General features: G+C 51.6%; 12 protein-coding genes across 12 annotated transcripts; 5 read left to right on the top strand and 7 right to left on the bottom strand.

Annotated features, from left to right (window-relative positions):
- Nucleotides 1-230: 230 nt before the first annotated feature.
- On the bottom strand, nt 231-1,415 carry COCVIDRAFT_91972 (hypothetical protein; the record flags this gene model as incomplete). Its single annotated transcript, XM_014703894.1, has 4 exons — nt 231-627; nt 738-918; nt 1,079-1,259; nt 1,341-1,415. 4 exons carry the CDS (start codon nt 1,413-1,415, stop codon nt 231-233), a joined length of 834 nt encoding a protein of 277 aa, XP_014559380.1.
- Nucleotides 1,416-2,376: 961 nt separating this feature from the next.
- Nucleotides 2,377-3,040, bottom strand: COCVIDRAFT_91994 (hypothetical protein; the record flags this gene model as incomplete). The annotated part of the gene is made up of 4 exons (XM_014703893.1): nt 2,377-2,506; nt 2,565-2,640; nt 2,721-2,854; nt 2,928-3,040. 4 exons carry the CDS (start codon nt 3,038-3,040, stop codon nt 2,377-2,379), a joined length of 453 nt encoding a protein of 150 aa, XP_014559379.1.
- A 716-nt stretch (nt 3,041-3,756) lies between these two features.
- On the bottom strand, nt 3,757-3,996 carry COCVIDRAFT_92108 (hypothetical protein; the record flags this gene model as incomplete). Its single annotated transcript, XM_014703892.1, has 1 exon — nt 3,757-3,996. A coding segment is annotated over one exon (240 nt), but the record flags the coding sequence as incomplete, so codon positions are not given.
- A 603-nt stretch (nt 3,997-4,599) lies between these two features.
- On the bottom strand, nt 4,600-4,974 carry COCVIDRAFT_92038 (hypothetical protein; the record flags this gene model as incomplete). The annotated part of the gene is made up of 2 exons (XM_014703891.1): nt 4,600-4,713; nt 4,780-4,974. 2 exons carry the CDS (start codon nt 4,972-4,974, stop codon nt 4,600-4,602), a joined length of 309 nt encoding a protein of 102 aa, XP_014559377.1.
- A 296-nt stretch (nt 4,975-5,270) lies between these two features.
- COCVIDRAFT_92030 (hypothetical protein) lies at nt 5,271-6,334 on the top strand (the record flags this gene model as incomplete). The annotated part of the gene is made up of 3 exons (XM_014703890.1): nt 5,271-5,376; nt 5,439-5,970; nt 6,022-6,334. The coding sequence occupies 3 exons, from the start codon at nt 5,271-5,273 to the stop codon at nt 6,332-6,334; spliced, it is 951 nt and encodes a 316-aa protein (XP_014559376.1).
- Nucleotides 6,335-6,722: 388 nt separating this feature from the next.
- Nucleotides 6,723-7,577, top strand: COCVIDRAFT_35402 (hypothetical protein; the record flags this gene model as incomplete). Its single annotated transcript, XM_014703889.1, has 2 exons — nt 6,723-7,376; nt 7,488-7,577. 2 exons carry the CDS (start codon nt 6,723-6,725, stop codon nt 7,575-7,577), a joined length of 744 nt encoding a protein of 247 aa, XP_014559375.1.
- A 1,750-nt stretch (nt 7,578-9,327) lies between these two features.
- Nucleotides 9,328-12,492, top strand: COCVIDRAFT_91868 (hypothetical protein; the record flags this gene model as incomplete). The annotated part of the gene is made up of 6 exons (XM_014703888.1): nt 9,328-9,366; nt 9,442-9,813; nt 9,913-10,044; nt 10,095-10,969; nt 11,021-11,454; nt 11,501-12,492. The coding sequence occupies 6 exons, from the start codon at nt 9,328-9,330 to the stop codon at nt 12,490-12,492; spliced, it is 2,844 nt and encodes a 947-aa protein (XP_014559374.1).
- Nucleotides 12,493-14,210: 1,718 nt separating this feature from the next.
- Nucleotides 14,211-17,461, top strand: COCVIDRAFT_92095 (glycoside hydrolase family 35 protein; the record flags this gene model as incomplete). Its single annotated transcript, XM_014703887.1, has 5 exons — nt 14,211-14,339; nt 14,412-14,791; nt 14,841-15,243; nt 15,294-16,071; nt 16,128-17,461. 5 exons carry the CDS (start codon nt 14,211-14,213, stop codon nt 17,459-17,461), a joined length of 3,024 nt encoding a protein of 1,007 aa, XP_014559373.1.
- Nucleotides 17,462-17,606: 145 nt separating this feature from the next.
- On the bottom strand, nt 17,607-18,767 carry COCVIDRAFT_92205 (hypothetical protein; the record flags this gene model as incomplete). The annotated part of the gene is made up of 1 exon (XM_014703886.1): nt 17,607-18,767. The coding sequence occupies one exon, from the start codon at nt 18,765-18,767 to the stop codon at nt 17,607-17,609; it is 1,161 nt and encodes a 386-aa protein (XP_014559372.1).
- Nucleotides 18,768-19,678: 911 nt separating this feature from the next.
- COCVIDRAFT_92050 (hypothetical protein) lies at nt 19,679-20,186 on the top strand (the record flags this gene model as incomplete). Its single annotated transcript, XM_014703885.1, has 2 exons — nt 19,679-19,734; nt 19,832-20,186. 2 exons carry the CDS (start codon nt 19,679-19,681, stop codon nt 20,184-20,186), a joined length of 411 nt encoding a protein of 136 aa, XP_014559371.1.
- A 288-nt stretch (nt 20,187-20,474) lies between these two features.
- On the bottom strand, nt 20,475-21,389 carry COCVIDRAFT_92078 (hypothetical protein; the record flags this gene model as incomplete). The annotated part of the gene is made up of 1 exon (XM_014703884.1): nt 20,475-21,389. The coding sequence occupies one exon, from the start codon at nt 21,387-21,389 to the stop codon at nt 20,475-20,477; it is 915 nt and encodes a 304-aa protein (XP_014559370.1).
- A 1,283-nt stretch (nt 21,390-22,672) lies between these two features.
- On the bottom strand, nt 22,673-24,031 carry COCVIDRAFT_91924 (hypothetical protein; the record flags this gene model as incomplete). The annotated part of the gene is made up of 1 exon (XM_014703883.1): nt 22,673-24,031. One exon carries the CDS (start codon nt 24,029-24,031, stop codon nt 22,673-22,675), a length of 1,359 nt encoding a protein of 452 aa, XP_014559369.1.
- Between the last annotated feature and the right edge of the window lie 933 nt (nt 24,032-24,964).

The following is a 24,964-nucleotide window of genomic DNA, read 5'->3' as shown; positions in this document are numbered from 1 at the left end:
TCCTACCGATAGAATGTCATTCTTCTGTACGAATACGAAAGGTTGAGATATTCCATGTTGGTTTAGAAACGCATGCATGGGAACAGTCTTCCTTTTGCTGTTTTTCTCCAGAAGACGAAGACGACCAAAATGTACATTAGATCCATGGTATTCAGCGGTCCTGTTGAAATCTCCTCAACTCTTCAAAAAGATGCACACAATCGAAATACCATTACAGCCAAAGCTCATCCTTACCTCCCATCATACCCCTTAACCTTTCCATCCCCCCCACTCCCCTCGACCTCCCCCCTCGCCACCCCAAGACTCCTCTGAAAAGCCCCCGTAATCCCAATCTGATCCGTCAAAACACTCATCATATCGAACCCCCTCTGCGCATACATTCTCGCATCCTCACCCGAATTACAATAAATAGCCACTTTTTTCCCTTCGGCATGCGCAGCATCTTTGATCTTCTCAATCGCCGCGTTGAGCTCTGGTGCGATTTCTCCCGTGAGAATAGGGTGTCCGATGTTATTTCCTAGATCGAAGGGGCCGATGAGAAGGACGTCGACGCCCGGTATAGCTGCGATTTCGCGGACGTGTTCGAGGGCGGGTGCGGTTTCGATTTGGACAATAGTTACTAGCGTTCTTTTTTTTCCCTCTAAAATCAGTAATTTGAATCGTAAGGGGAAATGTTGATGTCTCGCGGTGTTTTATGGGGTTGGATGGGCAAAGGAAAGGGGCAGGGGAGACTGAACGAATTCGCATGTTGCAGATAATACGACATTGCTTCGTTTCCGAAACACTGTGTTGGCAGCGGTGATCCAAATCCGCGTGTACCTTGTGGAGGAAACTTTGCAGATGAAACGAGGCGTTTTGCATCGTCGACGGTGTAGATGAGGGGGACGATTATGCCGTGTGCGCCGGAATCGAGGGCGCCTGTTTTCTCCCTCTTACTATCAGCTATTCGTGCATACCAGGTTTGATTTGCCCGTCTCAAGGTTTCCTTTTACTTTTATCTTCTTTGTGGGATTGGAAAAATCACACATGTTTGGGGGTTTCATATGTTTTGGGAATAGGGAGATGGATGGGAACTTACGCTTCACCATCCACGCCTCATTCGAAGCAATTCTTACAAGCGGACTTACGCCTGCAAGCGCAATAGCAGTGACAGCCTCGTGCATTTCGCTATCGGATATGTTGCCGTGTTCCGTGTCGACGCAGATCCAATCGACGCCTGAGCGGGCGATTGAGCGGGCGAGATTGGTACCTGGGAGCATCTGACATTCATCTTCTTAGTATCTATTCGCTATGGTGGTTGTTGAGTTAAAGTAAACTACTAGGGAAGAGATTAAACAAACCTGCCATCCTCCGAACGTCGGACTGGGCTTTTGGAGGGCCTTGTATATTCTGCTTGCTTCTTGGAGGGTGTTCATTTTTCTTGTTGAGAAGAAGAAACTGGGTTTGTGTAAGGGGGAGGAATTGAAGTTGTTGATGATTGGGAATTGTTTTTTAAGGAGGAGGAGGCATGGTAGAGGTGTGAGGCGGAGAGAGGGTAGCTTCGTCATAGCTTGTTTGTAGGTGTGTATGCGTAGGGAGGGGTAGCATGGGGGGTGGAGCAAGCTTCCCCACATATTTTACCCCCACACACCGCGGTAGAAGGATGCGGCTCCGTGGGGAGACCAGATAAGGTAAGCCGGAAGGTGGATGAGGGCTGGGGGCGAAGAAGCTTGATTTAGGGTGATGTATAATTGGTTGGGCTTGGTTTTGATCGTGTTTGCTGTTTGTTGAAAGCACATCAATCTTTGTCTAGTCATGTGTGTTTGCTTCGAGCCGTTCAAAATCTCCATCACCACGGTCGTGTCGGAGAGAAATACGTGAATACACAAAGCGAAGTCGAAGAGCGAAACGTCGGCAAGAGCTGGTTCACCAAATCGATCTCCGGTGGTAACGTTACACTGCATATGTAGAAGAAGCGTGCCGCTGCAGTGCGTAATGTTCACGCAATAGCCAGGGTATTTGCATACACATGAGAAAAGTTGGAGCGCTAGTTAATGCAGAACTTCAAGTCTAGGCTATAGCTTGTCAGAAGCATTCATGTATGGTGTGCAAATGCTGGGGACAAGTGATCGCGTTACGACTGTATGGTGCATCACAAAGGTCGTTTATGAGAAGCAACTCTAGTGGCCTGTTCTATTGCTATTTATCCAGATATTTTAAAGCGACTAAGCTCAATCACCAAAGAGTGTTGAAAGGTATCCCGATCTAAAAGTCGTTTCTCTTAGCCAGGAGATGACACATGGCAGTGCCGCGCAGCACACCAACACTACATAACTGGCAACTCAAACCGCTCTGAACACTAGTAATCGGCGATAGCACACAGCCTTGATAGCGTCTCTATGCTGCCGCCCTGAGAATGAACTGGCAGTTGGGAGCTGTCGCCATCTGATACGTGATGAGTTCCGTTCCTTCCTCTTTGGCTCCGCCACGGACGTTGAGCTGCTTCTTGCCATCCACGTGGTTGATGCTGTATCAAGATTAGCGCAGCCCCGAATCCGAGAGAGAGAAAAGAACAAGACACGTACTAGTAGGCGCCATTTCCGGCATGTGCAAGCTTCCAGCGGATTGAGGAGTCCTTGGGGGGAAGGAGCTGAGTGGTGACTACCTTGCTCGTGTCTATGGATTTCGTGTTAGTGCTTCAACTTTCTAGTTGCTGACAGCAGGATTGTAATTTGTAGTACCGTGAGCAGTCATGTAGAGACCAGAGTTGACGGGAATGATAAAGTACTCGCGGTCGCCCTTTTCGGGGTTACCGCCGACGCCTCCAGCGCAGACAATCTGGAATTGGTGGTTTGATGCATTTGGGACTTTCTTGCTGTAAACCTGTTAGTCGGATAGTTTTCGAAACACAGGATAAACAGGATGGGTATGGTAAAGGGATGATGTACTAGAGCTTGACTTGGGTGCCTTCCTTCTTTTCGCCTTTCCAGATGTCGAGCTCCATCTCAGGGGCGTGGAAAGGAGAGATGGTGTAGATTCCAGGGCCGGTGTAGTCAGACATGATGAAGGAGGTTGGTGTTGGAAAATCGGGAATGGGGTTGAGTGGAAGTGTTGTGGTTTGTGTAGATGAAGAAGAAGCTTGAGTTTGATGATTGATTCCAAGGAGTCAGGGAGAAGGGGTTTATATAGACGATTTAGACATAGAAAAACCACTGCTTCGGTATGAAGATTCTCATGGCCAATTGAATATAGACACATGACTTCAACATCCGGTGTATACATATGCAAGGTATGCACATATATGTAACATGCATCTGCTTTTTCTGACACTCGATGATCGTTACTTATGTGAGGGGAGTGCGTATGCTGCTGCATACTATCCACTACCCATATCTACTTTCAAGGCAGTTCTCTTTGTGTAAACTTGAGTTTGGTCTCGTTAGAAGAGATTGACGTGGACTCTTCAAGGTATATGGGTATATCACGACAAGTAGTTGATTAAATTCATTTGAGAGTAGATGCTCGTAGAGCGGGTGTGGGGATTGGTGCAGCATGATTATGCGGGGTCGGCCCGAGCCTTTGATGCTTGCTTTTCCTGTGTAACATTAGTTGCATGCATCGAGGCAATTACTTGGCCTTGCATAATATCATATGTTTCGACCTTAATTAATGACTTCCAAGGTAATGAAGACACGACCGTGAATATATAATCTACAATCAAAAGGATATTATATTGCTACAAGTGCCAGAAAGACACTAAGTACGTCTCCGATAGTATCAAATGCTCATAACGTTTCCATTGATACAGAAGACAGTCGCCTCATTAATGCAGCTGAATGCAGCTAGTGTAAGACTCTGACTAGTACACCGTTCACATAGCTGGTGGCTACAAGCCCATTTACCGTTCTTATTCAAAAGGATCAGTGGGGAAGGAAAATATTTGTAAAGAGGAGACACTCGAGTAACATAATTTGATGACACAGGACCTAGCATTGAAATATCCACATAAATATCGAATTACTTTTCCTTCTTGTTCGTCTCCAAGAGGAGTATTTCGTCCTGACAGACATGAGATGTATGCACGCTAGTGGATTTAACACCGGATAGTTGGGGGAGAGAGGCGGGTAACGGCCTTGCCATATCTTATATTCTTTTTGCTATGTACATCAATTCGCATCTTTGAATTACTGGTGATGGAGTCTTGGGATGTATATCGTTTGATCAAACAACTAAAACTGTTCATGTTTTCCTTGCTCTTCGATATTGTCGGTGCTGTCACCATGCTGGCCTGACGCACTCATTAACCAACGCCAGAGGAAGACAGTGCATGGCAAACATGCGAGTATGTTTTCTTTGCTCGTATTCAACTGCGTTCAGCCGACTATGCCAATGAAATGCCAGATTATGTATGATGAGAAGTGGCGAGGCTGTCTGAGGGTTGTATGTTCTCCACTATACGCCTCACCGCTACACTCCAAGCGAGTCTCGTGATCTGTGTAATGGCTGCATCAAAAAGCTCATGTAATATTGGATGTGAGAAATGGACTTTTAATGATATCAGAAGAGACTGAAAAGGGAGCAAAGCGCGTCCAGAAACGATTAGGTTGTGGTAGTGCAGTCTCAAGCTCGCTCAGCCTGATCCATCAGTTTCATCACATCTCCTTCCTTGAAGCGATGCATGAGTTTAAGCGATGACGCTGAAGTTTCTTGAGATCCAGCCTTGTCGATGTGGATCTAGTCGAACATTCAGGTACTCTTCAGGAAAGCATATATAGACAGAGATGGTCCAGGTTGGCTTACCACCGGAGTATCAAACTCGTACAAGCCTTTCCACTTGTCCTGGCCCTGTTCCATGACATTGATCTCGTGGTACTCGAGCGGCCGCTTTGCCTTTACATTATGAACAACCGCTTTCGCATCATCACAAAGGCTGCATGGGGTTCGGGTGAAGAAGGTGATGCGGCAGGCGAGTAAGCGAGAGGTAGCGCGCAACATGGTGGGCAGCTGCGGCGCGAAGCAAAGCGACCGAGAAGCATCCAGCAACAGTCGTCGGACCCCAGATGGAAGAAATGCAAAGCTTGGTTGCGCCTTGGCCGAGCACCAAACGGGGACGCCTCGTCGACGTAGAAGCAAGGTCCGCGCTTGGACCCCAACCTATGACATGATGGGGTGCAACGTTCCAGAATATTCCGACGCGCGAGGTGAACATCTGGGGTTCACGACACCAACGTAAAGAGCGCGCACTCGACGTCCATTACACACTCGGTTTTGCGATTTTGAGAATCTTTGACATGGCGAAAAAGTGCGTTCACAAAGGGTGCGGCAAGACGTACGAGGACGAGAATGAAGAGTGCGTCTACCACCCAGGCCCACCAGTCTTCCACGAGGGGCAGAAAGGTAGGTCAGCATGAGGCGACGCCTTTGAATTGGACCAGATGGACTGATTCATGGCAATCCAGGCTGGAAATGCTGCAAGCCTCGCGTCCTGACGTTTGATGAATTCCTCGCAATCGAGCCTTGCACAAAGGGCAAACATTCCGATGTAGACGACACACCTGCGCCCGAGCCTGTTGAGACGCCCGATGTACCCAATGGCACAGCAGTCAATCTAGGATCGCTCGACGAGTCTCTTCCGCCGCCTGCGCCCCGAGTACCTACTGCACAAGCTGCGCCCAAGCCCACAGCCTCGCCTGCCCCACCCCCAGAGTCCGAAGACGACGACCCAAGCATAGCGGTGAAGGAGGGCATGACATGCAGGAGGAAAGGATGCGGTGCTGTACACAAGGGAGGTGATAGGCAGGGGGAGAGTTGCGTACATCATCCTGGCGCGCCAATCTTCCACGAAGGTAGCAAGGGTTGGAGTTGTTGCAAGAGGAGAGTGTTGGAGTTTGACCAGTTTATGAACATTGAAGGCTGCAAGACAAAGGACAGGCACCTGTTTGTTGGCAGTGGCAAGAAGAAGGAGGGTGAGGAGAAGCTGGATACAGTCCGGTGAGTGTGCTTTTTGATGGTGCTCCAGGATGACTGCTGACAACGTCACAGACACGACTACTACCAAACGGCGACTTCAGTGGTCGCCTCTCTGTACCTCAAGAAGATTGACAAGGCCACTGCAAGCGTTGAATTCCAGCCGTCGAGTGTGAAACTTGACCTGCCTACTAGCGACAGTAAGCGCTACCAAACCGAGTTTCCCCTATTCTCGACGATCAAACCGGAAGAGAGCAAGTTCCGGATCCTTGGGACCAAGCTCGAGATGACTCTTGTCAAGGCTGACGGGACGAGCTGGCCAGTGTTGAGGAGTGACGAGAAACCTACTGGTGAGATGATACAGGTCGGCAGGGCCGGAAGGGCCTAGGAACATGGTGGCAGTGCTAGTGACGAGGACATGGTTAGCGTAACAAAAGCATAGCATTTACAAGCACGAAGTTATGACCATTAAGGGTTTGCCCAAGTCTCCATGTGTTTGTGTAGGTGGATGGATGTGCATATCGGAGGGAGATGTGCTTATTAATCATGACGTACCTTCCCCTCAGTGAATCGGCGTTTATGCAATCCGAGTGTGATATGATGCCACTGGTGGATTGGTAAACATATACTTCTGATTAGTATCTCTGGTTGCTGTTATAAGGCGGTAATCGTGAGCTCTTGATAGTGAATAGTGAACAAGATATAAAATTGTCTGTTCTTTCTTCTTGCTCCGACATCACATTGTCCTTTTCTCAAATCACATTACATCATACATCATGACCTCGAGACTGATTACAGTTGTTGCTGGCGTCGGGCCTGGAACCGGGGCATCCATAGCCCGCAAGTTCTCCGCCAAGTACCCTGTAGTGCTGCTTGCGCGCAAGCCGGAGAACTATGAAGGCCTGGCACAAGAAATAAACTCCAAGGGGGGTAAGGCGATTGGCATCAGCACTGACGTGTCAGACGCTGGCAGCCTGGGGGATGCGGTTGCGAAGATCAAGGAAGAATTCGGAGCAGATGTGGGGGCAGCAGCCGCCATCTTTAACGCATCTGGTGGGTTTCTTCGGAAGCCGTTCCTGGAGGTTGGGGCGGATGTTTTCCAGGCCAGCCTGGGGGTTAGCGCAATGGGGGGGATTCTGTTCAGCCAGTCGTTCCTGCCTCTGCTGCTCAAGGGTGTGCAGCAGCAGTCAGAGCACCCGCCGTCGCTCATCTTCACGGGGGCGACAGCATCGGTGAAGAGCAATGCGCAAATGGCATCTTTCTCGACGGGCAAGTGGGCGCTGCGGGCGCTCAGTCAGAGCCTGGCGCGCGAGTTTGGACCGCAGGGGGTGCATGTTGCGCATGCGATTATTGATGGAGTGATTGACATTCCGAGGACCAAGGAATGGCTCAAGGACATGCCTGCTGAGGCAAAGTTGAATGCCGACGCGGTAAGTGTTTATCTCTTACCCTTTTTTGCTTTTTCTGCCTTTTTTTCTTTCTTTCTCGCGAGCAATGTCGGAAACGGGCAATGCAGGGCTAATGGGGAGGGTGATGTGCAGATTGCGAATGATTACTGGTGGTTGCACACGCAGCCCAAGACCAACTTTACGTGGGAAATGGACCTTAGGCCGGGGGTTGAAAAGTGGTAAGAGGGGCGAGGTGGTTGATGGGATGCGAATGCAGGCGCGAGTAGGGAACGGGAGCACGTGGGCGGGTGGACGCATCTAGGCAATTAGAGTAGGTCGGGGAATGGCGATTGGAAGAATAATCACGCAATGCTCTCCACTCTGGTGTGGCACGGTATATGACGGACGTATCAGAGACATATGCAGGTGTGGTTATGTCGCGAAGCCTCAGATGGGCGAGGGAGGCAGATGCACAGGTGTCACCTCTGTCGACAGTCGCGGTAAGCGGGGAGGTGGGAGTGGTTGTGCGCCTGGGGGGAGGGGGCCAGGTGGGCAGGTGGACAGACGGATTGAGCAAGATGCAGCGTAGGCAAGTGTGGCAGCATGGGCAGCGCAGAATCTCACGCTGGCCAGGCTGAGAGTCCGGACGCATGCGTATGCACGACATGGCCCGCTACGCGGCAGCGAAGAGGGGCCCAAACGTTCCCCGCGCATACACGACGAGGCCATGGTGGGCTTGCTATGGCTGGATGGGTAGGGTGGAATGCTTGGCACCACCCCCTCGTGTGCAGGGCCAATTCCACATGGGGTCATGCGAGGCCCGGCAGAGACCATGGCCATGTCCGCACGGAGCAGTGGATTGCTATCGTAGCACTCCGCGGAAGGACGGCGCGCGACAACTCATCAGCCTGTCTGTCAGACGCAACGGCAGTCTGAGATGATACTGTATTTATTTATGTACATAGTATAGGTACCATGGACTGGGTGTCGAGTATGCGCAGGGCGCTCAATGGGGAAGACAGGGCCGAGAGGCTCATGTCATGTGAAAGTCGGACGCCAGCCCACGTGTCGAGTCAATGCGACAGCCAGCACGAGCATCCAATCCATCCATCCATCCATCCATCCATCCATCCAGACAGACAGACATGACACAGACACAGACAAGCGATACGGACAGCGACAACAGCCGCGATCGGTAAGTCGACGGCTTCTTGGCGGGCCGCCGTCCAAGTCGATATCCGCCATGGCTAAGCTAGGCCAGGCCGTGTGCTGGTCGGGGGGCCATGACGTATCAGCAAGCATGACAAGCATAACGTCTTACGGCAGCGCGGCAGACAACGAAAGGCGGACGGTGGACGGGAGGCATCGCTTAAAGGACGGGCGACGCCAAGTTGCCCCGTTGCCCGCGCCCCGTCGATAGGGCAATCATAATCGATGAATTCAATACCCGTCAGGCCCGCAGCTCCACGACCAGCCCAGCACTCCCACCACCACCACCACCACCACCACCATCACTCTGGAACCCCACGATCCGAGGCCAGACTGCCCCCCAGCCTGCCTGTCTGTACACGCTGCCCTCGTGCAGACGACTGAAGTGCTCCCAACGCGCCCCGACTCTGCACTTCTTGCTGCGCCTTTTGCTGCTGTCTGGCCCTGATCGTCTTCGCTTCCTCTGGGATCCGCCCCCTCCCCCAGCACCAGCCCAGCAGCCCTGCATCTGGCCTTGTCCGGCCCGCGCGTGCTGTGCACAATTGCCCCCCCGACCAGCCAGCGACGGCGATAGCAGCTGCGACAGACGACAATCAGACGACTAGCAACGCGTCTGCGCCGCCGCCCCTCGCTGTCCACCACCCCGCCAGTCAGCCTCCCCAGGACTCGACTGTTACATCCACCATCACCAAAAAAGCTTGTTCCGACGACGCATTACCAAGGCGCGCTCTGCTCTGTCCAACCACCCCCAGTTTACCCTGCTGTTCGCCCATTGCCTCCTCTCATGACTGGTGAGAATGCACCGCGGCTAACTGCACTGCCTGTTTACGCTCAACATCAACCACTTCGTCCGCCACAATCGCCGCCCGCCCAGCACCAGCACCACCAACGCCAACAGCCTCACCACCATCAACAACAACAACAACAACAACAACAACAACAACAACAACAACAACAACAACAACCGCAGCAGCAGCAGCAGCACTCACCATTGACCCAGCGCTCCCCATCCACAGTCAAGGCATCTCCACAGCAAACTCCAGGCCCCCTTGATGCCACCAGCGGTAGTGCTGAACCCTCCGCGAAAAGAGGCATGCGCTCACAAATTGCATGTGCCAGATGTCGCCGAAGTAAGACCAAGTGTGAAAATGCTGGTCAAGGTACCACCTGCAAAGCCTGCGCAAACACCAAGCGCGACTGCATCTGGGACCACGCTGCTGTCGCAACCACTTCGGCGCCACCGCGACGCGACAGCACCGCAGACTTTGATGTAAGTAAGTCACGGCAGTGTAGACCTCGATGACCTACTGGCCTCGTTACCACCTGCCCGTCCATGTGCAACACGCTTCTAGTACTGACCTTCCACAAGGCTCCACCAAAGAAGCGTCGCAAGCTTCTAGCCACCACGGCGGCTGGCGCACAGCGTCCAATAGAAGGTCTTGGCACCTTTGAAGATGCCCTTCAGTCGCCTATCCTTACTGCCCAGGTCTGGGAAGAGCTGGTAAATGCGCGCCGCCATCCCCCACCTGTATTCTTACTCACCCCGCCCAGTTTGACATTTACGAAAAGCACTTCTCCATTGACTTTCCCTTTTTGCACAAGAGAACCTTTTTGAGTGCCGTGCAGCAGCTGCAGCCTTTGGCCAACTCGACTGATGCCAAGACACAAACACAATCTCAGCTCCATCAGCCATACCCACCTTTACTCCTGGCCTTTCTCACCCACACAGCCCGTTTCCATGACAAGCTTGTCCAGCAGACCGAAAATGACCCCATCAAGACTGCCGAATTCTATGCCCAGGCTACGCGCACCCAAATGGGTGCTGAAATCTTTGGCACCCCAACCCTAGAGAAGATCCAGACACTTCTCATGCTGGGCTACTATGAATGGACGGCACTGCAAGGCCGAGAGGGCTGGATCAAAATTGGAACTGCCATTAGGTGTGCAATTGTCCTGGGGTATCCGCATCTCGATGTCGACCAAAAGGGTCAGCCGGCTGCGTTAAGAGAAGGCGAGAGCCGCTTATCCGAAAAGGATCAATTCATTCTCCGCGAGACTCAACGCCGCACTTTTTGGAGCTGTTGCCTCATGGACTCGTATCTCAGCTGGGGAGAAGACCGACCGCCAATGCTGGGACCTGAGCACTTTCAAAGGACCCAGCTTGTTTGCAGTGACGGCGCATTCAACTATGGACGCAAAGCGCGGACAAGACTGCTAGGCGAGGACGATGCTGCGTACGCCAAGCGGAGAGCAGAGTGGGACGCACTGGCTCGACAGCATCGCAATGAGCAGAATGGGGATCGAGCTCCTCAGCTAGATGGGGGAAAGTGGGAGATTGGTGAACACGAGGCCGAACTCACATGGTACATAAAAGTCGTCATTGTTTTTGGCGAAGTGGTTCGGTGGTCGTGTAATAGTGGACGGCGGTATGTCATCGTATCTTCCGACTAAGCATTAGCGGCGCTAACAAATGACAGGCAAGAGGGCAAAAACGCACCATGGCATTCCACCACGACGTTCAAGAAACTCGAAGACAAGCTCAAACAATTGAAGCGTGACTTGCCTGACCATCTCCAACTAACTGCAGAGAATACCGAGGACCGGATCTACAACAACCCTGGAAAGTATGTTTCGATACATGCCATGTACACGCTATGCTTTGTTTGGCTCTACAGAGAATACATGCCCACGTCACCATGGACTTTGACACACCCTCGCGGTCCTCTAGACGAACCACTCATTGACGAGCCTCCTCCTGACCCCGAGTATTGGATCAACCAAGCCAAGGACTGCGCACGGGCCTGCAGCGACTTTACCCAATTGCTACATACCATCGGGACTACCAGAGTTCACAGTGACTCGGTGCAGACACCTACGGTGGCATTTGCTTGCTTCGCTGTTGGTATATGCAGTAAGTTTATGCTTCACTTTTACTAGAGTTCTACTAACAGTGGTAGCCATTTACTGTCACTACTTTCCCAACATGGACCCTGATAGCATGCTTTCATCACGCCTCGAGCCCAGAGCTCACGACATTGCAAACGGCTTCCTGTTCCGTATCCTTAAACGCTTCAAGATGGCTCGCTCATGGCTCTGCGAACTGGCTGAGTGGCAACGGTACTACCGGCGCGAAAAGAAAAAGTATAGGGACTGTGGTGGTTCAGTTAGCGACTCGCCCAAAAGTAACAATAGCGATGGCGTTGGTGGGGGCGGACTGAAAGACTACGCGCAATTGTTTGAGAGGATGCACAAGCAATTTGGCAAGACGGTCGATGACTACAGTAACTGGTCTACCAGGGACATTGACTTGGCCGACACCAGGTTATCGCACGATGACGATTCTGCCGAGCAGACGTCGCCGCGCACGTCTGCTGCTGTCAAACCTGAGAAGGAAGGCACATTTGACAACACGCCAAATCAACAGGATACAGTCACAAACGCCTTTACGCCTGTGAATCAGCATGAAATCCGAACGCCTCCAACGACGCAGGCTCCCACCTATGGTCCCCAGACGAACACTTATGTTTACCACCCAGACTCTACGCCACAATACCGAGGACACCCCTCGCAACCAACGGCCACATACCCGTACGTAAGTAACTCTGTTCCCCAAACCAACATGTCGACGGCGAGGGGTGGGTTTGAGCCTGGCCCGAATCATTTCACACACGCACCGCCTATTCCCATAGAGGCTACATACGCTGGTTGGCCCTTGCCAGGGTCAGCTAATATGAATGCAGCTAGAGCAGCGATAGAAGCTGGGGGCGCGCAAACATTTAACAACTCTACTGCTTTTGGCACACTCATGTTGGGCGATGCAGCACTTTATGACACGACGTCGAACTGGACAATGGGCGTCGAGCCCTCCACTTATGATAGCAACAACACCAACACAGCTTTTTACCCGCCAAGTGGCTCTGTACCCACTTACCAATACCAGCAGTCATGAGCTGTACAAAGAGACGAGACGGACGCATCCGGGGATAGATACTGGCGTTGAATGATCAACTATCGGTCGCCCAGCAAAAGCTTCGGCGTATAGTTGGGCGACATCTCTTTTTCCATTGTATATAAATTTCTTCTTCTCCAAGCGACATAATTCCGTCGTTGTGGAACCCTTTTTTTTGTCGAGACCATGGGACATACATCTGGTGTTTTTTGATTAGGAGGAACAACATACACACACCTGTGATGCGATTGCAAGCTTGAATTTTTTTTTCTGTTTTCTTTCTTGACAATCGTTTATCGCATTTAAAGCATCTCCGAGGTAGATGGGGCGTTCAGAGCCTAGCTTGAGCATTCGTCGGTTGCATGTGTTTTTTTTTTCTCCCATCTTGTTTTGGCTGACGGGGGGCAATTCGTGAATCGCATTTCTGGCCAACAACGGGGAAGGGGGGGGGAGGGAAGTAGAGCATATGGAAGTGCAAATAGTTTTATATGCTTTTTTTGACATTGCGCCGTTTTTTTTTTCTCTTCAACGACTACTTTGTCTTTTTATATACCCCGCACTCCTCCAAATTCGCCAAGTAGACAAAAACACACAAATTATAGAATATCAAAACAATGTTACCTCGGTACTTTTACTCGCAAAAATCCTACCTCGTAACCCGTACCCATTCGTAACCCATACCCATAATACCGACGTCATATCACGCAACCCTACTGTGTACGGTCTATCCCCTCCGTTCCGACACTAAAAAGTCGGATACCCTACCTAAAACGGGTAGTAAACGGTGTTGTACCTTACCTTTACCGCCCATCCCTAACCCCAACCACCCCGGTTTACCTCAAGCCTTTTTATTCAAGCTTGCGCTAAAAAGCGGGGAGGGGAAGTTAAGCCGTGTGAAATGGGGGGGGGGGGGGCGTGCGTGCATGCGTAGGTTGCATCGGGTGTGTAACTTTCCCGCCCGGTTCCTGGGGGGTGTGTGCTTGAGGATATTGGTGGGAAATTGAGCGGCGGCGGAGGAGGAGGAGGCGGGGAGGGAAGGGGAAGGGTAAACATGGGAAGGGATTCGCGATTTTCGAGTTCCGGCCGGTGACGGGGGAAAGGTGGAGAGAGAGGGAAGATTTTGTTTATGTTTTGAAGTAGTACGTTGATGGATGGTTAAGTTGAATGATGACACTTGCAATCCCCCCCGAGCGCAATCACTTGTGCATTTACTATATTGGCATTGGAGAAAAAAATAGATGTAAGAATAAGAATCGACATCTTTGGCGCTCAGCAAATTTGACCGGTTTCCCGGTCCCGTTTTCTTCGTACGACAAGGCGAGAGAGAGAGAGAGAGAGAGAGAGAGCGGGGAAAGAGGCGACTGGGGTATGTATTGTAGGCGATGGAACCTCATGTACCATGGTGTCATTGTGCCGCTTCTTCCACGCCCTGACATGTTGTACTTATGCAGTTACAGGAACAATCACGCGAAAAAAAAACGCGCGCCGACAATCCATGTACGATGCCGCGTCGGTCCGTTGGTGCGGAATAGTTCATAGATCCGAATAAGTAGTACTAGTATGGATGGTGTAATTGAGTTTGCGTACTACTATATATATTAATACTGGGGTTACCATCGCCCTTTTCCTTTCCTGCTGTCCTTGTGTTTTGCGCAGACCTAGCTTTTCTGTCATTTATTTCGACTTTTCTGCTGGGCAACAGTACAGAGTAGAAAAGAATGAAAGGCTTTGCTGGGGGCGCGATTGCGCTGGGATGTCTTGCTGTAGAGGGTGCAGCGAGGGCTGTCGGGTATACGTCGCCGACGGACTTTATCAAGCCGTATAAGAGGGGACCGTTGCAGGATATCGTAAGTCTAAGATCAAAAAAATGGGAAATCGAATGTGTGTGGCAATTGGGAGATATTGACTTTGACGCATAGGTTACCTGGGATAAAGACTCGCTGTTTGTCAATGGCGAACGCATCTTCTTGTACTCGGGCGAAGTCCATCCGTTCAGACTGCCAGTTCCGGATTTGTACCTTGATATCTTCCAGAAGATCAAGGCGCTGGGGTTCAATGGCGTGTCCTTCTATGTCGACTGGGCGCTGCTAGAAGGCAAACCGGGTGTGTACCGTGAGGAAGGCGTGTTCAGTCTCCAGCCTTTTTTCGACGCGGCACAAGAAGCGGGAATTTACCTTCTTGCTAGACCAGGTCCTTACATCAATGCCGAAGCTTCTGGTGGAGGCTTTCCCGGGTGGATCCAGCGTATCAATGGCACGCTGAGAACTCGTGCACCAGACTTTTTGGCGGCGACTGACAAGTATGTGGATGATGAACTATTTGCAATATTTGATACTGATAATGCCTAGTTATATGAAGAACATTGGCGCCACGATTGCCAAAGCACAAATCACGAATGGAGGACCAATCATTCTGATTCAGCCAGAGAACGAGTACACTCAGGCAACAAGCGCAATCAAGCCGTTTCCCGATCCAGTCTACATGACCTATGTCGAGGATCAGATCCGCAATGCCAGCATCGTTGTGCCGCTTATCAGCAACGACGCATCTCCAAAGGGATACAACGCTCCTGGTACTCCTGCGGCAGTCGATATCTATGGACACGACGGATACCCTCTTGGCTTCGATTGTGCCAATCCTACCAGATGGCCTGACAACAACTTGCCGACAAATTGGCAACAGCTGCACCAGCAGCAAAGTCCGACCACTCCTTACTCAATCATTGAGTTCCAGTCAGGCAGTTTTGACCCTGTAAGTCTGCAAGCATCAAGATACTACTAGTATTATCTAACATTTCGCAGTGGGGCGGCCCAGGTTTCGACAAGTGCGGAATTCTAGTCGGAGCAGAGTTCAACCGCGTTTTCTACAAGCAGCTCTACAGCTTCGGCGTCACCATCCTGAACCTATACATGACCTTTGGCGGTACCAACTGGGGAAACTTGGGTCACCCAGGAGGCTACACATCGTACGACTACGCCGCACCGATTGAAGAAGACCGCCAAGTCAAGCGTGAAAAGTACTCTGAGCTCAAACTCCAGGCAAACTTTTGGAAAGTCAGCCCTGAATACCTGACTGCTTCGCGCGGTGCTGCTTCGACCTCGGCATGGACTACCACGAGTGATCTCAGCGTTACCCCTGCGCACGGCAACAAGACTAGCTTTTACTTCTTGAGACATGCCAAGTATAATTCGCTGGCGACTACGAGCTACCAGCTCAAGATCTCGACGCAAGCCTTTGGAAACATTACTGTGCCACAGCTCAATGGTACTTCGCTCACGCTGAACGGACGTGACGCAAAGGTCCATGTTGCCGACTACGATATTGGTGGTACGAATATTGCTTATTCGACTGCTGAGATCTTTACCTGGCATAAGTACGAAGACAAGACTGTTCTGGTTGTGTATGGTGGTCCAGGAGAAACTCACGAGCTTTCTGTCGAAACTACTGGGCTTGAGGTTATTGAAGGCGATGTCAAGAGCGTAGCCACTCGCGGTCACACACTGCTGAGCTTCAAGGCCGATGCTACGAGAAAGGTTGTCAAGTTGGGAACTGAGAGCCCCATTTACGTCTACATGCTTGGTAAGTTTCTTGGATGAAGCGACATATATGGGGGTTTTGCTGACGGGATTTCAAAGAACGTAACGAGGCTTTCAAGTATTGGTCGATTGACCAAGCTCCGCATGACGCTTCAAACCCTGTCATTCTCAAGGCAGGCTATCTGATGCGTACGGCCAAGGTCACTGGCGACGTTCTCGCCCTGACCGGCGATGTGAATGCCACCACCCCTATCGAAATCATTGGCGGTGTTCCTGCTGGCCTTTCCAAGTTGACTTTCAACGGCAAGGACGTTTCTTTTGAAACTTCCAAGAAGGGTACTTTCACTGCGACCATTGACCTTCCCAAGCCTAACATCAGCATTCCCAAGCTGAGCGAACTTGAGTGGAAGTACATCGACTCTCTTCCTGAAATTCAGCCCGGATACGACGACAGCAAATGGACAGTCGCAGACCTCAAGAAGACATACAACTCTCTCCGTCGACTAACCACCCCCGTCTCGCTGTACAGCTCCGACTACGGCTACCACACCGGCACCCTCCTCTACCGCGGCACCTTCACAGCCACCGGCAACGAGACAACCCTGCAACTCTCGACTCAAGGTGGCTCAGCATTCGGGTCCTCCGCCTGGATCGGCACGCAATTCCTTGGATCCTGGCGCGGTTACGACGCCGCCATGAACGGCAACTCGACCTTTACACTCCCCAAGCTAACCGCCGGAACAAAATACACCATCACCGTTGTAATCGACAACCAGGGTCTCGACGAAAACTGGACCATCGGCACCGAAACAATGAAGAACCCACGTGGTATCCTCGACTACAAGCTCTCAGGCCACGATGCTTCGGATGTGACCTGGAAACTCACCGGTAACCTAGGCGGAGAAGACTACCGCGATATTTCACGCGGCCCACTCAACGAAGGCGGCTTGTTCGTAGAGAGACAAGGTCTTCATCTCCCCGGTGCTCTCTCCGCCTCAGATCTCGATTGGAAGCCCTCTGCTGGCCCCGTCACCGACGGTATCAGTGCCCCCGGTGTCGGCTTCTTCGCTACAGAGTTCGAACTCGACGTCCCATCCGGCTACGACGTGCCTCTCAGCTTTACCTTTACCAACGCTACGTCTTCGTCTGCTGGAAGCAGCGTCCCTGCTTACCGTGTTCAACTCTACGTTAATGGATGGCAGTATGGCAAATACGTTAATAATGTGGGACCGCAGACGAAGTTCCCTGTTCCTGAGGGCATTTTGAACTACAAGGGGTCGAATTATCTGGGCGTGTCGCTTTGGGGATTGGATGCTGGAGCGACCAAGATTGGTGGATTGGAAGTTCAGGTTGATGCGGAGATTTGGAGTGGACTTGGAGATGTGGCGGTTGTGGAGGGAGAGAAGTATGAGAAGAGGGAGGGAACGTATTAGATATCTCTTACCGAGATGAGTTGTTTATACGAATGACCTTATGATTATGAAACCAAAGAAAATCTATTTGACTCGTCTATGTTCTTCTAATGCTACAAAAAAAAACATGAGACTTAACTCCAGTCCAGTGCGTAACACAGTTCGCCTATAGTGCATCCATATTCATACCAGGATACTCCGGCACCTTCCACACACTGCCCTTCCCCTCTGGCACCAAACCCGCCAGCATCCCTAGTACCTTATCCACCCTCAACACAGCCATAGTCCACAGCACAGTATTCACAGCCCAAATCCCCCACGCAGACCGAGGAAACATGCCCTTCCCCCCATTAGCCAAAGCCCCCAACTTCTGATTCTCCTCAACCGGCTCCTTCATCTCCTCCTCATACGCCCTAAGCGCCGCACCCACATCGCCCGCATGCTTTCCCAACTCACCCACAAGCACATACGCGCCAATTAGCGCGAGTGTAGTCCCCATTCCCGTAAAGGGCGAGGGACAGTACCCAGCATCACCGAGCAACACCACTCGACCCGAATACAACTGCCTCCCCGGCATCTTCACCTGCACAATCTCCGTAGCATAAAAGTCCTCTGCACCATCCAACTCACGCACAAAACGCTCACACTCCCATCCCGCATCGCGATACAGCTCCGCCCACACCTTCTTTTGCTCCTTCACTGGCAACTTTTGCGCTGCTTTCAAGACAGGCGTGCGGTGTGCATTTGCCATTTGGATAAGGTACACTTGCGTTTCTGGGCGGTCGCCGGAACGTGTCATGGTGAGCCGGTTTTCGGGGCTAGAGTACATGCGAGCGAGACTGGTTTCGTTGGGTGATCGTGGGATGGGGAAGAAGGCGGCGTGGGTGTTTAGGGAGGTGTAGGCGGAGGTGTTGACTGCTTCGCCGAAGACGAGGCGGCGGGTGCGTGAGTTTTGGCCGTCGGCTGCGACGATAAGGTTGTAGGATCTCGTTTCGCTGGTGGAGAAGGTGGCGGTTGCTAGATCTGGGGTGGTGTTGTCTTGGGATATGGCAGTGAGGGTTGTGTTGAAGAGGTAGGTTAGGCTACCGCTTGTATGGCCTTTGGTGGTTAGAGTTTGTCGGTCTGCGAGACTGGCTGTGTACATCATTTTTACAAAGTCGCCGCGCATGAATTCGAATTCGTTGGTAAGTTCGAAGGTGCCGCCTTTGTCGCCGGCTTTTGTGACGCCGAATTTCATGAGACTTTTGCCGTGGAGGTCGATGAGCTCCATTCCTGTTTCGTTGACGCAGTATTGGCGGAGTTCTTCGAGGAGTCCTAGGCGACGCATGATGGGGATGCATTGGGCTGTGAGGTCGAGTTGCTGGCCGCCGGTGCGGAGACTGGGCCAACGTTCTATGACTGTGATGTTGTGGTCGGGGTTGGAGCGTTGCAGAAGGAGAGCCAGAACTGGACCAGCTACTCCGGCACCTACTATCAGAATGTCGAGGGACTTTGTAGAATTAGATGCTGGTAGGTTGGCCATGCTTGAGATGACTGAGATGGTATTGATAGGGTGATGAATGTGGACTGATAATTGTTTGAAAAGATCAAGTGATGAGGCTTTTGGAAATTATAGGAATATGAATTATTTGGCTGCTTTATTATACCTTGGTTGTTACCTCAAAAAGTCGCTGTGCTTTGCCATGCGGAGATCGATGCGGACATGTTGTCGGAGATCGCATCACCGCACACATCTCCGAGCTCAGCCACAACCACTTGTGGAGTTTTTCTGCGCGATTACTATGACTGCCATGTTGAATCCAGTAATTACTACTGTTAACTGGTGCCATTTTTGCGCGGCTACCTGATGTGACGTAGGTATGCAGATACAGTCGGGCGCGTAGCCTGACAAGAAGATATGGTAGGATGATTGAGGCATTACCAAATCTTGCATCTTACAGCTTATACACATAATTTTGTTGTTGGGGGGTATTGGTGGCTGGAAAGAGTAAAGCATGTGCATGCCATAGTAAGGTTGTGTACTATCACCTAGTAGGCCGCCAGGGTCCGCCGAGGAAAACTGAAGCTCATCCTGTCAACATCACCGAAACCAACCTCCACCACCCCGCAGCCCCCATCTCTACCTGCACAGTACAAACAGCAGCGTCTCGGCCATCAAAACTACACACCCGCTTCGGTCCATCTCTTACGCTCATTCTCGATCTCAACAGGCGTCAGGCAACCCCACGGAGCTTTGCAATGGCCATCTTAGGGACAGCGCTGAATGGCATCGGCGTGCTCTTGCTTACACATGCGTAAGTCGCACACAGCTTACCCGCCCATCTACAAAACCAGAGACATATATATATAATTATTCGGATCTATTCGCTCACATGCACTGACGCTGCCAAGTGTCTACTCGACCCACGAACATACAGCAACATTCACAAACACGCCCTTACCCCTCGACATCTCGATTGAGCTCCTCACCTCCATCCTACTCCTCTCCCTCGGCATCGTCATTTCCTTTGCGCCGCTGAAGCCAATACACTACGCACAATGGGCGGGTCAGATGTCACGACAAGGGCAGCAAAGCGAGGGTCGCTACACGAGGGAGGGTGAGGAGGTTTTGAGCGAGGGCGACCCGTATGCCTTTCTCGGTCTGGATGCAGGCATTGGTGGGAACAGCGAAGGCAGGAGGGGATTCTGGGATGTAAAAGGAAAGAGGAAGGAATTCGAGACATGGATGAGGCAAGGTGGAAAGTAGGGTATGACTACAAGAATATACTGTGGACGACGTGTGTCTGCAAGGCCAGCAACGTATCCCGATACAAAAGCCCGGTTCATCAATGAGACAGATTTACAAAATAAGAATGAAAAGACCAACAAACACGCTCGAGCATTCTGAATAACAAGTCCCGCCCATGTGTCGTACACTGCATATCCCGATAATCAATAAATCCCAGACGCCATGCTTAAACGCGCCAAAAAATCCCGTACCAATTCAATCAATCTGTCCCTGCGCAAGCCCTCGGAAGCAGCCTTCCACGCTCCCTCAAGCATCGCTCGCCATTTGCTCAACCTTGTTACCCCCACACGTGTTCATCCTACAAGTCCAGCACTGGTCTCCCTGCATCTCCCTACCGATAGCCGCCACGTCTGCGCTCTTCCTTCTCGGACCTTCGGCGTCCCCACTGACATTGATACCGCTGACCCACCAGATACTGGCTGCAACAATCTTGGTTACAATCTCGACCTCCTCGTCGTCTCTGGGCGCGTAGACGAGCATGAACTCGCGAGGGACAAACTTTCTGCACCACCCACCCCGCGCCAACGGATGGCGCTCGCCCCACCCGTGAGCCATGATGAGATTCGCGTCAGCCGGGTGCAGCGTCAGGTGCATGGAACCGTCGCTCGGGTGTGCATGGCATATCTCGCCTCCACAGGTCCTGGTAATGGGGATGCTGGTGAAGAGGCCGGTGCTGTGCTTCTCGAAGCAACTGGTTCGCTCCGTGAGCCTGTTGCAGGGATCGCTCGCGAGCTCCTTGATCTTGAGTACAAGCTTTGCGTAGATTTCCTTTGTGCTAATCTGCGTTTGCTGGCGCTGCGGAGCTATGCCGCGGATCTCTGGCTTATGGCCGGTGCGGTGCGGCAGTGCGTCTTCGATAAAGTAGCCTCTCTGCGGCCGGTAGTGTGGTGGAATGGGAATGGGACGCCGCGGATCCCGCAGGCAGATGAGCGAGAGGAGCTTGATTTTGAGGTAGCCTAGGGGTGTTGCGGGAGTGCCGCCAGGGCCGAGGGATAGGAAGGCACAGTAGTCCTTGTGGACGTAGAAGGCGGTGATGACGGGGAAGAGGAGAAGGCCGAGGGTGACGGCGAGACCGTGCATGTATGTTTCGGTGAGCATAGCAGCTGGCTGTGGTACAATGCTCGAAAAGGATGCATTCAGATCTGGAGCAAGGTCCTGCATGTTTGCCGGTTGAGAGAGAGAGCCCTTTCTTCTGGCGGATGGGAAAGAAAGGAAAAGAAAAGCAATTGGCGTCTGGGGGAACAACCACAGCTTTATTTAAGCTTCCTTTTTTCACGTTTAGTCGCCGTCTCCCCCCCAAGCATGCAGGTGCTACTCTGCGGTACCACAGACACAGTTAGCGTTAAGTTTACAGGGGTGGGCGGTGTGTCTTGCGGGAATGCTCAAAATGACGTTGAATTGATACAACGTTGAATTCAGATTTCGAAAAGGGTTTACACGCCAACGTAACACTCCATGGCATTTTCCAAGTACCCCCTCCCCTCGGAGCGCCATGCCCCGTCAGCTGGACCCTGATTGCTAGTCTCTACTACCAACTAGAGGTACTGCTTTAGGACAATAAAGGCTTACGCAGGCCCCGGCTCAACGCGTACCAGGGATGGGAGGCATTTTGCGTGCGTGTGGCTTACAGGGCAAACCAATTGCTCGGGAATCCATGGCACCACAAGCAGCTGATTTCAACAAGCTGAGCGTTTTTTTGTCGTGTGGCCAGTCGAGACCGCAATGTGAGCACACGACTTGCTGTGTACGTACTTTTCCAGGTCCGGCTAGCGCCTTGGCAAGCAGTCGCGGACTGTGAATTGCGATTGGTGCCCATGACTGTGCCCCGTGACGCAGCCTCGAAACAGCCACCGCTGCTCGGCTTCATTGACTTTGCCTTCTCCACCTTTTGGCCATGGCATGCCGTCTCTTCCTTACTCGCCACCAGCAGCATTCCAGGTCTGGCTCCCGGAGCCCCGACCCCACAATACATGTGGGGGAAGACGTAGACGTTGGTCCGCTGTGCTGAGCTCAGCTTATGGCCGTGGCACCCGGCAATGACTTGTACGTGCTGAAAGCTTGACGCCTGGCTTCTCCAATCGCAACGTCTGTATTTCGATCTCTTCGCGTACAGTGTCTTGGTGTTGAGACAAGCATTGGTTCTGTGTCAATCAAGATGCTAGAGAAGCCAAGCATGAGACGGGCTGTGCATAGGAAACAAGATTGCAGATACTCAGCAACAGTCCAAGATTCAATGTTGCAGCGGCAGTCACCATATCCTGCGCCATCAAACTCTCAGAGTAGCGGTCAGATCTACTATCAGTGTATGTTATTGGTCTTGTTCGCAAGCGCCCTGTAGCATGCATTGCCATCGTATGATCAACCATCCAGAACATAGCATCCCGCCGCACACTTGCGTATATCTGCTTCACTAATACCTTGGATAGATACACGTACGTGTCTGATTACAGCCTACTCTCTCCCCCGACCATCCGTACCTCCAATAGACTTGCGTGTCTCTGCAGAAATTTCTCAACACTGTTAACAAACTTTTCAAGCTCTTCCCAAGGTGTTCCCAATATCACTGCAAGACTCCCCCGCTGCGAGATCCAGAAGCCGTCTTCCATCATCTCAATCCAAAACAGCGTGCTCAAGTCACAGTCCTCGAGGCGATCCTGGTAGTTTTTCAATTCCTTTTTACCGTCGTGTAAGAAGTGAATGCCCAGGATCGTTCCTAGCCCGGTGACGGTCATTTTCGTACCATGTGAAAGGCTTTGGAGACGCTGGCGTAATCGATCGCCCATGACGTTAAACTCACGACTCACTTCAGCAGTGTACACTTGCGCCAAACCAGTATACCCTGCAGTCATGCCGAGTGTGTTATTGTTGAATGTACCCGAGTGTCCTAGCGAATTCTTCTCTCGCGGATCATAAACCCGCATGACGTCTGCTCGTCCTCCAAAGGCGCCGAACGTGATCCCGCCACCCAGGAATTTACCTAAAGTGGTAATGTCAGGCGTCAAGCTTTCAAGCTCCTGCAGTCCCCCCGGTGCCAGACGGCTTGTTTGCACCTCATCCAGAATGAACACGGCACCCGCTTTCTTTGCCGACGATTGGACCTGCTGCAGGAAATCATGAGTGCCGACAAGACATGGCCCTCGACCTTGCATACCCTCGACCAATACCGCGGCAACATCTTCAGACTCCTCAATCTTCCTCTTCGCGTCCTCGATGTCATTGAACTCTGCAACGATCCAATCGTCCTTATCGACACAGTTCTCTGCGGGACGATTATCGGGGAAGAGATAGCACCCGCCGTGGTATCCGCCGGAGAACACCACAACCTTTTTCTTTCCTGTAAAGCGCCGTGCGCCCTGAATGGCATGCAAGTTCGCCTCCGTACCGGAATTTGTAAAACGGATAAGGTCCAGCTTGTACCGCTCACATATCAACGCAGCATGTCTTGTTTCCAGCGTAGTTGTACCTCCTAGATTGAGTCCGACAGTATTGATGGTATTAATCAGTGCTGATTGGATGACCGGATGCGAGTGTCCGTACAACCCGGCCGTGAATTCGCCGACAAGGTCCGTATAGGTATGTCCGTCTTCCGAAGTGACCTGATACCCTTTGCCGTTCTTGAGAAAGATTGGAAATGGTGCCGTGTGGAGTACACTTCGTGTGTTGCCACCTGGTAGCTTTTTGCTTGCTTCTTCGTGCAACTTGAGGCTTGTTGGGTTTCTCTTTGCAAACCGTTGTTTTGCGGCTTCGAGTGCTTCGCTTGCGATCGCATGTCCGCTCCTCGCAGTATCGACCGTGGATGCCATTGGGGCTGATCACGGATAAGACAGTTTCGCTCTTTAACAGGCGACGTGATATCGATGGAATGCAAGAGGCAATTCGCCTTTGTTATATCGGAAAAGTGGTTCGAGAACGAAGCAGGCAGTCATGCCATGATAGCAGGTCGTGGTCCGTAACTCATGATTGGCGCGCGTCTCACAACCGCAAGTTGGGGCATTCCGAGCTATTCCGACTCATTCCGAGCACCGAAAATCGATGTGCGGTGTCGCCTATTCTTCATGTACCATGGTCCTTTATCTCGCCTACATTGTACTACAGAAGGGTACGCCAGCTCATCTTTACATGTGCCACGAAGCTGAGTTGTTGCAGCTCTAGCTGCATATTAAAATTGCTTCTGACGGCTTCTCATGCACGACGGCAGTCAATCTCATTGGCTTCAAAGAGTACATACTACCATCCGTCCAATCTTTAACGCGGTGTTGGAAATGTACTTCTTTGGCTGGAGAAATGTCATGCGACGAACGCTAGAATCTCTCTTGCTTCAGCTAACAGCGGGCAGCTGTGCCGATATGTAGCTAAAGCTGCACCCCTCTTCTTAGCTGTTTACGGGCTGTCGGGATGATTCTAGGGCGAGACTGTACTCTATTTAGCATAGCAGGTTACCGTCGAGGATCCCTGAATTCATTTTGGCGGGTCCATCCTGGTTTTGGCGGTGGAGGAATGGTAAGAGAATCCACAGCGGCGATCAGCTGTACCACATTCGGTCTAGTCGATCGCCGCCGTGGAATCCGGTCTCAAACGAGGCGTGTATGTTCATCGCTTAAACCAGTATACGAAATTAGAGTTCACATCATTTCAACATCACAAACTTCCATCGAGTTCTGCTGCATCGTGATGTGAAGATATTTTGTACAGCCTTCTCATCTACGAGCTCCAAGACAGGCCGCGCTACGTCATAC

This window comes from Bipolaris victoriae (assembly GCF_000527765.1).
Source record: "Bipolaris victoriae FI3 unplaced genomic scaffold scaffold_19, whole genome shotgun sequence".
In the NCBI taxonomy this organism is placed as follows: domain Eukaryota; kingdom Fungi; phylum Ascomycota; class Dothideomycetes; order Pleosporales; family Pleosporaceae; genus Bipolaris; species Bipolaris victoriae.
This window is presented reverse-complemented; position numbering and strand designations above follow the sequence as displayed.